This window comes from Ziziphus jujuba, chromosome 5 (assembly GCF_031755915.1).
Source record: "Ziziphus jujuba cultivar Dongzao chromosome 5, ASM3175591v1".
NCBI classification, from domain to species: Eukaryota; Viridiplantae; Streptophyta; class Magnoliopsida; order Rosales; family Rhamnaceae; genus Ziziphus; species Ziziphus jujuba.
This window is the reverse complement of record NC_083383.1, coordinates 8,222,961-8,236,444: the sequence shown is the minus strand read 5'-3', so window position 1 is coordinate 8,236,444 and position 13,484 is coordinate 8,222,961. Positions and strand designations below refer to the sequence as shown.

At 34.6% G+C, this 13,484-nt stretch overlaps 3 protein-coding genes across 4 annotated transcripts; all 3 read right to left on the bottom strand.

Annotated features, from left to right (window-relative positions):
• Positions 1-731: 731 nt before the first annotated feature.
• LOC107420230 (peroxisomal membrane protein 11A) lies at positions 732-2,216 on the bottom strand. Its single transcript, XM_016029130.4, has 2 exons — positions 1,173-2,216; positions 732-931 (listed from the first exon to the last, which is right to left on the bottom strand). The coding sequence occupies exon 1, from the start codon at positions 1,989-1,991 to the stop codon at positions 1,194-1,196; it is 798 nt and encodes a 265-aa protein (XP_015884616.3). The 5' UTR covers positions 1,992-2,216; the 3' UTR covers positions 732-931; positions 1,173-1,193.
• Positions 2,217-4,660: 2,444 nt separating this feature from the next.
• On the bottom strand, positions 4,661-6,085 carry LOC107420237 (anthocyanidin 3-O-glucosyltransferase 5-like). The gene has a single exon (XM_060817111.1). The coding sequence runs from the start codon at positions 6,083-6,085 to the stop codon at positions 4,661-4,663; it is 1,425 nt and encodes a 474-aa protein (XP_060673094.1).
• Positions 6,086-11,422: 5,337 nt separating this feature from the next.
• On the bottom strand, positions 11,423-13,191 carry LOC107420196 (anthocyanidin 3-O-glucosyltransferase 5-like). 2 transcript variants are annotated; one of them, XM_048476541.2, is made up of 2 exons: positions 12,750-13,191; positions 11,423-12,620 (listed from the first exon to the last, which is right to left on the bottom strand). In XM_048476541.2, exons 1-2 carry the CDS (start codon positions 12,993-12,995, stop codon positions 11,544-11,546), a joined length of 1,323 nt encoding a protein of 440 aa, XP_048332498.2. In that variant the 5' UTR covers positions 12,996-13,191; the 3' UTR covers positions 11,423-11,543. The 2 variants fall into 2 exon arrangements, with proteins under 2 accessions (XP_048332498.2, XP_048332497.2); XM_048476540.2 differs by having other exon boundaries at positions 11,423-13,190.
• Positions 13,192-13,484: the final 293 nt, after the last annotated feature.

The following is a 13,484-nucleotide window of genomic DNA, read 5'->3' as shown; positions in this document are numbered from 1 at the left end:
TTGGGTTCTGTTATGTGTTATCCATGAGGAAATGGAAATTGAAAAAAGAATACGTAGAATGCTTCCCATTAAAGTTTTAAAATGTTTTTCTATATTTTTTTTAAAAAAATATTATTTATCATTATTGTTAAACAATCATCAATGGAATAAAAACTAATATTATTAAACATCCTCAATTAAAATTTACTATTAATCTAGTGATAATTATAAACGCTGACCTTATTTTTCTCTCAATCAAATTATAGTTGATAAATTCTAAAATTTGAAACCTATCACTAAAGAAACACTCAAACTAATCTGAAGTGACATTATAGTTTAATAAAGGTGAACCTAACCTTGATGAAAACATTATTTTTTGGTTAACTGATGACGACATACTTGAATTCTTGCACAGCTCGCAATAATATACGCTTACTCTTGAAAGAGAAAAAAATTAATAAATAAAGAATATACAGTTTATTTCTTGTAATGTTTTGTATATCAGCAGATGTTCCATAACAGAACTGATTTCTCAGTTTACCAGTTTTCTTGATGACGGGGAACAATATTATGCTTTGGATTATCTATATATTATTCTATTGAACCTAATTCAGAAACAGCAAAATTGGTTGCAGGTTTTAAGGAAATTTCAAGATTTAAATAAATATAAACCTTACTCGTACATGGAAGAATTCACCATATCTCAAAAATCCGGGAATGTTTCATACTTTGCTTATAAGTTTCCTTGGCAGTAAGAAAGAAAATTTTATGACACTTTTTTATTTATCCAAACAAATTATAAGTCCGTTAGATTATAACAGAAGCACCGAGCAGTAAAGTACCACAAACTGTCAATTCCGATCCAAAAGTACCACAAACTGCAAGGATAAAGTTGCCAGCACAACTGAAAACGTACAACTTTTCTTTTTGACCTCCCAAAAGAGAGAGCATTCTGCATATAACAAATTCATATTGATCTACGGTCTGATAATTCACATTTCTGTGTATAGTTTTATTCAAATGTAAAAACATGTGTACTGAAAAAGTTTGATAATCCACATTTTTATCTCTTAGAATGACAGTCTAAAGAGGCTTCACTCTCACTAACTTCCAATTCGGATTATACAATTCAAAATCCCAATTTCAAATTTTACGAAAAAGGTTAAGAAACCAGAATTGGCCAGCAAAATTACCTTGTAAAAAGGCCATCAAATTTAGCAAGACACCCAATTCTTGTGGGTACTAATCAACGCCGACAATAGCCCAGCACAGGACAACGAAAGGGTTCCCAAAAACGGCCCCTTTCCATCCCTAATATCCGCCACAGCCATTAAGGCATCTGCAAAATCTTGAACAATTGAAAGTTTCTTCATCAACTTCTTCTCCCTCAACTTCCTCAATTTCTCCTTCTCTTGCTCGTACCCGATTCCTCTTGTAATTGCAATTTTAATGCTTGATTCTACACACGCTTCGTCTTCTCCAATCCGCTTCAAATCCCTAAATTTTAACGAAATACTACCAAGGTATCCGATAAACTCTGCCCAAGCACTGATTTTTTGCAAATTACGCGAGTGTTTGGCGTCGATCAACCCCGATTTCGCCAACCAAATGAACTGTTCGACAAAGTAATACAAACCCTCGCCTCCATAAGCGATGACAGAGAGAAGGATTTCTCCTTTCGAATCGAAATGAGAGCTCCTGAGAGCGTTCACGTCTTGGACGAACTTGCCGAGCCTGAAGGCTTTGCGACTCACACCTACACTGGACTCGAAGCTCTTGAGCCGGCCAGTTACGGGTAGGGTTTCAGGGAGAGCTGAGGATGCGAGGATGATCTTGGTGGTGTACCTGGAGATCTTGAGAAGCTTGTCCACGCCATCTCTCTTCGCGAGGTAAGCTTCAAGATGGTTCAAGAAATCTCTATCTTTGGGCGTGGATTTGGTAGGGACTTTATGGTTTAGCAAAGGAGTGGAAGTGGCAGTCGCAATGGGAGTTGTAGAAGCTTTAGAATCCATGGAGTTTCGCAGAGGGGGGAGCAAGATATAGAGAGAACACGAAACTTGAAGCAAAAATACTATTTCTTTCTGTTATACGCAACGCCGCAAGGCGAGAAAAATGAATAACAAAACGACGTCGTCTGCTTTTGACAGAGAAAGCTACCAATTTTGGATGTCCATTGACTTAAACGACGTCGGTTTTGGTGGATACCTTCTTCCTTCCATTCGAGAGCTAAAGCAACTTTCGCCCGTGTCAAGTGCGGTGGTGATACCTTTATACATAGCGTCTTTCACTTGTCTCGTCAGCTTGCCATTGATTTGCGTGCCGTGCACACTCACCAATCAAGTATCCATTAACAGACTCTGACCTGATTGATGGGATACGGGCCTTAAGGCCTCCTTTTTATTGGGTTAGAGTAGCTTGGGCCCATGGTTCATTTTATGCCAAAACACTAGGTGGCGAAAAGCGAAATAAATCATCCATTTGCAAAGTCGATCCTGATGGATTTTTTTCTCGGCACATAAAAGCAAGTATTTTTATCATTACACGCATACCATGCAAAGGAAATTGATAGATTAAAATTTGCGCCAAATTATTGTATTTTAAATAGGAATATTTTATTATGAAAAATTATATTAACTTAATTTTGTTTTAATAATTCAAAATAAAAAAATAAAACATTATTGTTCTAATCCTTTGATCTCTCTGGGCTTGTTGTGAGCTACACGTCAACATTAAAAAAAAAAATGAAATGGATAGCTTTTACATGTCAACATAAAAAAAATTATGGAATGGATAGCTTTTGACTGTTGAGCATTCATATTTATGTTTATAAGTCCATCATTTCATTGTTTCAAATTATAAAGTTAAAGAATTTTGGTAATTTATAAAATAGGTTTTCTAACCTAAAACATAAAAAGAGAAAAATATATGACGGCATAGGCATATATACCGATGATAATAAAGATGAAACCACGACAAGCAAAATTTTGGGCTTAATTGGAATTGTAGGTGTTAAAATTTGAGGGGGAAAAAAGAGTAAAAAGAGATTATATGCAAATCTTTTTTTTTTTTTCTTTTTGCTGAAATTTATGCAAATCTTCATGACCTGAATATGCCCGTTTTCATAATAAATTATATTTTGGTTGGTTTTATAATTAATTTTCTCGTCATGATATTGATGGTTTATTTAATTTTGAAAGCTTTTATCATAGCGGTTCGGCTGTACGTTACTTGGGTTCTGTTTCCACTTTCCACATCAAAGGGCCAAAAAAAGAATAAAAAAAGAAGAAAAAGACAATAGAGTTTTAAATCATAATTTCAACCTTTTGAAAAATATATGATTTTAAATAATAAATAAAAATTTGACTTGTCTTCTCTAACTTGGGAAAAATATCCTACATCACAATATGGTGAAGAAATGGTGTCAATGAAATCAGCCTTAAAGTCTAGCTGAAAATTATTTTAATTTTTTTATAATTTTTAATTTAACCAAACCATGATATTTATCGATTTGGTATCACTTATCAAAAACTAAAAGAAACCATAAAAAATAACGTACAGCTCAATTTCAATGTTAACTTGTTCTGTAACAGTAGGAATTGACACCAATTATTATAATTATTTCAACTTTTTAAAAGGTACATGATTTTAAATATTAAATCACAAATTTGACTTGTCTGCTTTAATTTGGGAGACAATATCATATATGATGATATGCTCGAGAAAATGTGTCACTTTTAATTATTATTTTAAAGCCAAGTTGAGAATTATTTTTATTTTATAACTTTTAATTTAACCAAACTATGATATTTATTAATTTGGTGGCACTTATCCACAGCATCAATGCCCATCATCAACTTACATAATAAATTCTAATTGGATATTTATTTTTATTATTTTTTATACTAAAAGTTTAAAACTGAAACATTTAATAATAATAATTTAAATTATGGTATAGTATATTTCATTGGTGATCGTTTATACTAGTAAATAACATTTTTTTAAACAGTATCTGTTTTTAATTTTTTTTTAAATATATAATTTAATATTTTAAAATATTTAAATTATATATTTTTTAAAAGGTTGAAATATTTATAAATTTTTTAAAAAAAAAATTATAATTTTAAATATTATATCACAAATTTGACTTATCTTCTCTTAAAAAAAAAATTACAATTTTCAATATTAAATCACAAATATGAAGAGGGGGGGGGGGGGGGGTGGAAAAAAAAATCTTACATCACAATACGTCAAAGAAGGTATATCACTTCCAATTATTATATGAAAAATTAGGTTTAAAGCCATGCTGAAAATTATTTTTATTTTATAATTTTTAATTTTACTAAACTGGATACTTTCTCAATTTGCGCACAACCTTTTCCTTTTTTGGTACACTTTTCCGCTTTTCCCTCTTTAAAATGGCACCAAACAAAAACTGTGTCAAGTAATGTTAGAGTTGTCAAAATGATGATAGTGTATCATAGTTGATTTATTTTTGGTAATTATTATTATAATTATTATTATTATTTTGTGATTAAGGGTTTTTTGGGTCGAAAATTGTGTATCATAGTAGAGAAGCAATATTGCACAAACTACTCAATACTGTCATACATTTGGGAAAACAGCGTAATTAGAGTACTGGGTTTCAGAACGATTCCAAACCTATACGAAAATGTAACTGACATCAAAGACCGGATTCGACCTTCCATTGATTAGCCACACAAGCAAGCGATCCATTATTAAATGCTCGCAAAGCACTGTTTTGGAATTCTCTAACCCTACTCCTTATCAGCATCCCTTGTTCACCCTCCACAATCATCCTCACCACCTTCTCAATCTCACTCCACCCCACCACCCTCTTCCCTTCTCCAACCTCTGGCTTAACGGCCAAACCCATTTCAATTAGCATCCTGGCGTTCATTCTCTGCTCGTTGTACATTGGCCACGCGATCATCGGTACGCCATAAACAATGCTTTCCAGTAAAGAATTCCATCCGCAATGGGTTAAAAACCCAGCTATGGATGGATGACGAAGCACCTCCTCCTGTGGGGCCCACGAGGATATCACCATCCCCACTCCTTCTGTCCTATCCCGAAACCCTTGTTCCAGATACGTGGCCGGATCTTCCACCTCATCACCCGCGTTGAAAAAGTTACCAGAAGCGTTAGCTTCAGCTGGAGGCCGAGCGACCCAGACGAATCGTTGCCCACTCAGCTCCAAACCCCGAGCCAACTCATTAGTTTGCTCTGCTGAAAGGGTCCCACCGCTGCCAAACGACACGTAAACAACCGAACAGGAAGGCTGTTTATCTAGCCATGAAATCAAGTTTGCGTGCGACGTACTACTTTTTACGGCCGGTTCAGGATCTCTTTTCGTGATGGGTCCGATGGGGTAAACCGGTGGGATTGGTATTTGAAGAAAGAACGGTGTCTCTCTGAAAGAGCGGAGTGTAACCGGCTCAAGCTCCTCCCAAGTATTTAACAGGATACCGGCTACCGTTGGTAACCGGTTCGAAATAGGAAGAACTTGGCGATCAAGAACATCGTTAATTAAGTCTTCAACCGGCAAAGGCTTGCAACCAGGGACACGTACCTCGTCTGAGATTTTACTATAATCTCCGACAACCATTTCGTCTAAGGTCGGCAAGTAGAAGGTCAACGCCAGAAGAGAAGCTGAGCTGGTGAAGAATACATACGTCGGAACCGAGACGTCGTCGTCGTCGAATATATCGAAAGCAGCGAGACAGAAGGGATCGGTGATGAGCGCGTTTACGGAGTTTTGATTTAGGAATGGAGGAAGAAAACGCAGTGCCTCTCGGACGACGACGCAGAGACGAGAGAAAACCCCCATGTCGTGGCGAAGAGTACTTGATACATGAGCGCGAGGAAGATCGATAACATGGAGGTCAGGAGGAAGATTGGGCGATCGGAGGAGGTGAATTTGTGCCGGAGATGCTTCTTCGGCAGGGATGGCAAGAAAGCTGACGTGGAATCCAAGGTGGAGGACGAGTGTTTTGGCCAACTCAAGGAGAGGGGTCACGTGCCCCATGCCGGGACTTGCCAGCACTACCACGTGAGCCTTCTTGTCATCATCCCCATGATCCCCCATGTTTCTAGTTCTACGCTTGTAAACTCTTCGAATGCAAACTATTATGAAGAACTAATTAAAGAGAGGAATTTAATTTATTGAAAACCTGAAATTTTATTACCAAAAATAGATAATTAAATAAACCTGAAACTTGCAATAACCTGGGATTGAGAATATTAGATTTAATTTATTGGTGGTCCGGTGATGTAGATAAAAGAAACGGACAGGATAGATTTTGATGGCATATAAGAATAATGTTACCTTTTGTTTGATGAATAAAGAATAAAGTTATCTTGTTTTTCCCCCCCAAAAAAAAAAAGAAGATAAATGTTATCGGAAAGAATATAATTAATGTTTCCGGATGTAAAGAAATAAATAAAAAATAATAAATTATGGTCAGTATGAATTGATATTCTATACATATTTATTCAGCTTATGCCACTTATATAGGATTAATTGACTTAATGCTATGCCAACCACTATCCAGTTTTCTTTATTTATTTATGTCCCTTCAACACAGTCCTTTTACAATAATCATTGATAATAACTCTCGATTTTAGATTTATCCTAATTTATCAAAAAAAAAAAATTTTCTTTTGCATCAAACCACTACTTTTTATTGGTTTATTTGACTGAAAAAAAAAAATTCACTGTTATTTAGTCCTTATACAGATTTAGTAATACAAATATATATATTGAAATATGTGTGTGTGTGTGTGTGTGTGAGAGAGAGAGAGAGAGAGAGAGAGAGAGAGAGAGAGAGAGAGAGAGAGAGAGAGAGAGTTCTAATATATTGATTAGCATGATTGAAATTATGTTAAATTAATTACTTATTGCTTTGGATAATAAATTTTTTTATCGAAGTTAATTATATCATCAAACATTCTAGTTTATAGCTAGACTAGATAAACATGAGAAACTTTGTATCTTATTAAACAAGCAAAATAGTTTGTGGTACAGAGGGATTGTATACAAGTTGGTAGGAGAGTTCGATTGTCAAATTAAATAAAGAACCAGAATAAGAGCAATATGACCAGTCTTAAGGGCATTTTATATATGTATATATATATATATATATACATATATATTTTGCTGAAAATTCTTGATGGCATGTTAAATAGTCATTACTATCTGCCCCACATATAATTGGCGATAGATGCATAAAATTCATCTTCTTACCTAAAAAGAAACAATAATAATAATAATAATAGCAGCAGCAGCAGTAATAAGACATCTTGGCTTCGGAGGGTGGACAAGTCGACCAGAACCAATATCATTTGGTATAAACTGGGCAGGATTTGAAGTATATATGGGGACAAATAGATCATAAAGATCTTGCTTGAAATAGTTTTTGAAAAATTAAAAATAGTTGAAAATGTTTTAATAATCTTTCTAAAAGTGGCTTAAGTCTTCATACATAAAATTTTTTAACCGACACTAGTAAAAGGTGATTTTCTCACTAAGTACTTTTAAAGAGCAGAAAAACAAACTAAAGCAAAAATTATGTCAGACCGGGTCAAAGTAAGGCTCTTCGCTTATCTTCAAATGTCACATTAAAAAACGTTGACCTTTTTTAGGTATCAATGTTTATTTTGAACATTTAACGTAATAAAAAAAATATAGATTATTCAAACGTAAATCCATACAACTGACTGTGTTATGAGATTCATGACTACTAGATAACACATTTGGTTACATGTCTATATTAATTTTCACTACTCAATTTTATTTTTGGTTGGTATAGCTTCAACATCTTTTAAAAATATAATGCTGTTAAAATAATTAGTTTTTTTTTTTTTTGAAAGAATAAATTTTTTTTACCAGTATATGCATGTAATGTCAATTAATGATCAAGGTCTGCGTAAAATTTTGGTATTTATTTATTTATTTATTAAATAGGAAATATAGCAATGCGAAGAAGTGATGGATTTATTAATTTATTAATTATAAAATAAAAATAAAAGTAGAATAATAAGTAAATATCTAGATATTGTGTTCCTGGATATTTACATGGATGATAATTAGTAAATGGCAGGAAAAAAATTTGAGTTCATTCGGGACCTCATAGACAACGAAAGTGCGAGGAAGCCCGAGAAAGTATGTTATGTAATATAATAGTCAATTAGATATTTATTAATAGGCAAGATAGGTTTTTTTTTTTTTTTTTTTCTTACAGTGAATATGTATTATATTTAATATTAAAATTCCATACGTATGCCACTTGATCACTGCATGCATCTCACATAATTTTATTTTTTTTCAAGTTGTTGAAATAAAACAAAATAGTTATTACATGTAACAAATATATGATCATTGTTGAATTAAAGCATTTGAAGCAAATTAATTTATCCATCACAAGTCTTGATCAACAATGAGCCTAGAATTTCTAAAATAATTTATTAAATAACAAAACATATTTAATTGGTTATTGAAATACAAAAAATAACCCATTAATTGTGTCTAGAATGTTTTTAAACTTTATAAAACTAGGGTTAACAATCTATAAATATATTACTGTCTTATCTCCAGTCATATATAAATGTTTTATGTTTATTTTCTATAGATTTAGAATTTTAATTAAAAAAAAAACTATGGATTTTTTTTTTTAAATTGTTTCCACACACAAACATAATGTATGATTCAAAAAAAATATTTTATGTATATCTTCTCTGCACTATCACAGATTAGTAATAAATAATGAAAATATTTTTGTCATGTATTTTTAATTGTGCAATTCATTTCACTATATAATCTTAACAATTATATTATCTAATACCATTTTCAATTATTACATGTAATATAAATCAAATAATCTTATATATTAATTATACATAGCTTTAAAATGAAGCATATAACTCTATATATTAAGTTTTCTGTTATGAATGTTGTGATAATATGTCATTTTCCAAGTCTCTCCATGAAAAATATAAAACTTAGAAAAAAAAAATCTCAAATTAAGGAACCGTGTATTTATTGACACGAGAAAGAGGGATTATTTGGATTTGGACCAAGTAACCCCTTTTTCTCGTGAGGAACAACAAGTCAAGGAAGCCCTTATTTTGGACCAACATATGACCGGGGGAAAAAAAAAAAATGTATTAGTCAATAATTCTATTTTTTACTATTTCTTTTTTTCTTTTTTAATATTTCATGAAACTATTTGCCGACTACTCCTCTTTTTTTTGCCTTAAGAAAGAAAAACTACACTACCAAACGCAGTAAAAATAAAGCTTAAAGACAAAAACAAAGAAGACCACAGAAACAACCTATCTACTTTTCAAATACCCATTAAATAGAGAAGCATGGCAATGACGAGAAAATATGTGATTATCTTTATTAATGACCTCAAACGTCATATATGACAAATTAATTTCACCATATTACTCTTGATTGACAGCTGTAAGACTGTATTTGAGAAGAGAAGTATTCCATAAGATAATCATACAGCCTGTGCCGTGTCGACAAGGGAAGTGCAAGCCCAATAGTTATTGCTGAAGGAATTCTAGTTTTCTACGCGATTTGGGAGGAAAGTTGATGTGATTCCTCCCGAGTTCGCTCACCCGATAACCCGCTGGGGTGTTGATCCGATACGGATGAAGACTAGGCCAATCACAAGAGCTCAAATTAAGAGATTTAAGGACAACCTGGGAGCATTTAGACAGGGGGTAATCAATCTCAACAAAGCCTGTCCATACTTGAAGATATAAAGCCTATTTTAAGCATCCAAGTGGTGGAAGCCGATAAAGACCCGGATAGCAGTTTTGGTGCAAATATGGACAACAGGAAGCATGAAATGGTTCCAACTCTTTATGGATTCAATAAATATGTCTAAGAGGATATGGAATTAAGTCAAGTCAGCTTCAAAGGCATTCAAAAAGGGGTTGTACGGACAACTTCAAATTTGGCCTCTTTTTTACTATATTTTGTGCTGGTTTTACTGTATTTTGCTGAGTTGGCTTTTTCTTCCTCTTCCAAGCACGGACAACGTGTGGGACTTCATATTCAGCTTACTTGGCATCCTACAAAGCATATTGAAGCTGATTTGGAGCTCAATTTGGTCAAAGATTGATCAAAATCAACTTAGTCAAAAAGCTAGTATTATAGTTTCCTAATTTGATTCTACTTTTTGTTTTAGGAAATTACCATTACTTTTTAGTTTTTATTTCTTTATTTTCTGGAACAATAAGTTTAGAAAAGTTATTATTTTATTGTTTTCATTGTAAATTAATTAATTCCTAATTAGATTAGGAAAGGAGTGAGAATTTCGGCCACCATAGGAAACTACTTTGTATGGCCGGTTTTTCCTTTGTTTTTAGGGTTTTATTTCGTGATTTTGTAGCCTATTTAGAGGCTTATTTTTCAATAAGAAGACAACTTTGATTTGATTAAGAAAATACTTGTGAGATTAATTATCTCTTTATTCTTTGAGAACACTTAAAACACCATTAGAGAATTGGTTGTTTTAGCTTAACTTATCAATAGGTTTTCCATCCCTTATTGTGGCGTCTACATTATTCCAAGATTTCTAACCACAGGTTGGTTAGGGGTTGAGGTTCATTCCATTAGAACTTGAACTTAATTGAGATCCGGACTAATATAATACGGGTTTAGGAGCAAATCGTCCTAGGTTTGTATCAAAAGTGAAAATCCTAGTTTAATACAATTTTCCCTCTACATTGCCTCTCATCTTTTTCTCCTCGCTGCATTTTTTCTTAACCAAACATAGAAAACTAAAATCTATCACGATTTTCCTTTTCCCTTCTAAAATCAAAGGTCCAGATATGGCCTAAACTTTCCAGGCAAAAGAAGACGAATTGAAAACGCGTGACTATCAATAAGAGTAAAAAGAAAGAATCGACGTGACTATCAATAAGAGTAAAAAGAAAGAATCGACTCGATCATTCGCGTGGGGTAGACAAAAGAATCGACAAGAAAAAGAAGGGATGAATTTATGGCATATGGGCACAAAATTGTTCATATTTAATATTAAAAAAAAAAAAAGAGAGTATATAATTAGAACTGAAAAGTATATACTGTTCTGTTTTTTCTTTTAATTTCCTGTGAAACCTGATTAAAAGGATATGTCTTTTTTTATGAAGTAATAATATTTTTAAATTTTGTAACGGATACCAGTAATAATATTACTCCTATCCTATTTTTGTAATTAACCAAACCATATTCACCAAAAAAAAAAATAAAATTAACCAAACTATATGTTTTTTATGAATTGCAATTTAAAGTTTTTATGGAATGCCAGAATAATATTATTTTTGCTAATATATATATATATATATATATTACTGTGCATGCATACCTTATTTTCAATTTATTGATTTTGAAAAATTAATACGCATAAAATTCGTAAAACACAACAACCACTTCTCGTATACATGCCGACAAACACAACATAAATATTATCAAATAGTACCAACCAAACGGTACGTGCACATTCCCTTTATTATATTATCAAATAGTACTGCTAATAAGCTTTCCATTGTTTGGCCAGATGAGATAGTGATTCGTAAGAAGCACCACCGATACTCAAGGTTTTCCCTGCGCTTTCTTTTAATTCTTTAGCCTTCCGTCTACACGCTTTTCCTTCCTCTCCTTCGATGGCCGTCCTCATCAACCTCTCAATCTCTAGCCGTCCGATCGTTTTCTGTCCCGGTTCCACCACCGGCTTCGTAAGCACTCCCACATCCTCCATCAGCATCGTGGCGTTCATTCGCTGCTCCGCGTAAAGCGGCCAACCGATCATCGGGACTCCGCACCTGACGCTTTCCAGCGATGAGTTCCATCCGCAGTGCGATACAAACGCGCCGGTCGATGGGTGGCTTAGCACCGCCACCTGTGGGGCCCAAGACGATACAACGAGACCCACCTCTTTGGTCCTTTCCAAGAATCCCTCTGGCAAATATTCCATTTCCCTCCCGTCATTAATTGCTTCGCCATCACCCGCGCAAAAGAACGAAGCCATGTCACAAGCTATATCAGATGGCAATCGGACGACCCAAATGAACCGCTGTCCACTCAGTTCTAAACCCCACGCAAACTCGGTGAGTTGCTGAGTTGACAACGTCCCGCCGCTACCGAGCGCGATGAATATGACCGAGTCTGTCGGTTGCTTATCCAGCCACGCTAAACAGTCAACGTCCGATGCCGTCAACGGCTCGATATCTTTAATCAACGGTCCAACCGGGTAAATCTGGGGCGTCGGTATTTCTGTATAGACGGGGTTTTCCCTGATGGCTCCAAGCGCAATAGGTTCTAGATCCTCCCACGTGTTGACTAAAATCCCAGCTGCCTTGGGCAACCTGCTGACGTGGTACTTGTACCATTTGTACTCGTCATTTTTCCGATCCCGAACTTGGTCGAGAAGGTCTTCGATCCGTACGCGAGAGCAACCCGGTAACCGAACCGGTTCTGGAAGATCCACATACTCTCCCTCTATCTCGCGGTCCATGGTAGGGATATAAAGCGAGAAAGCAAGAAAAGCAGCAGACGTCGTGCAGAAGGAGTAGACTGGAATTGAAAGCTCTTTGCAAACGTCGAAAGCCTGGGTGCAAAACAGATCAATGACAAGAGCATTAAGCTTACCCAAGTTGAGGAGGACAGACTTCAGGCAACCGAAACTTTGTTCTACGTTAATAGATAGACGGGTCAAGACCAGTGCATCTTTGCTTACGAGTGTGGATAAGTCGACGAGAGGGAGATCGACCACATCAAGGCCGGACGGAAGGTTCGGAGAATGGAGGAGCTGCATCTGAGCGGTGGAAGCTTCGGTGGTGATGTTGAGGAAGCTTACATGGAGACCATGAAGAGTGACGAGGCATCTTGCGAACTCGAACAGAGGAATGATGTGTCCCATCCCTGGGCTTGAGACCACCGCTACGTGAGGTGTAGTAGCGATCTCTGATTCTGCCAAAACCATGGTTCAAACTTCGCTGGGTTTCATAGATTTTTTTTTTTTTTTTCCCTTTTTTTGGGAGTTTCAAGAGAAAGCGTTTGAGAATGGAACAAGAGGACAATGGAACTTAATAATTTGGTCTGCATCAAATGTCATATTTGTACCGTAAAAATGACTCACTTTAGTTAAGTGCGCTACCTTGAATTGTCTAGATGACAATATATTAACATATGATAACCATATCTCTTTAATTAAGTAAATTTTAACATTTGTTGGGGAAAATCATCTCTCTCTCTCTCTCTCTCTCTCTCTCTCTCTTTATTTTATATTAATAGTTTTTTTTAATCGCAAATTAAAATATTTTTATGATGTACTTTTACTCCTTTCAGTAAATTAACCTTTTAGAAATTAGCAACCAAAAAAAGAAAAAAAAAATTTGGTACATTTAGAAACATACAAGATACATGAATGTTACACAAAACAATTAGGAGTGCTGCTAACGTGTTAGAAAAC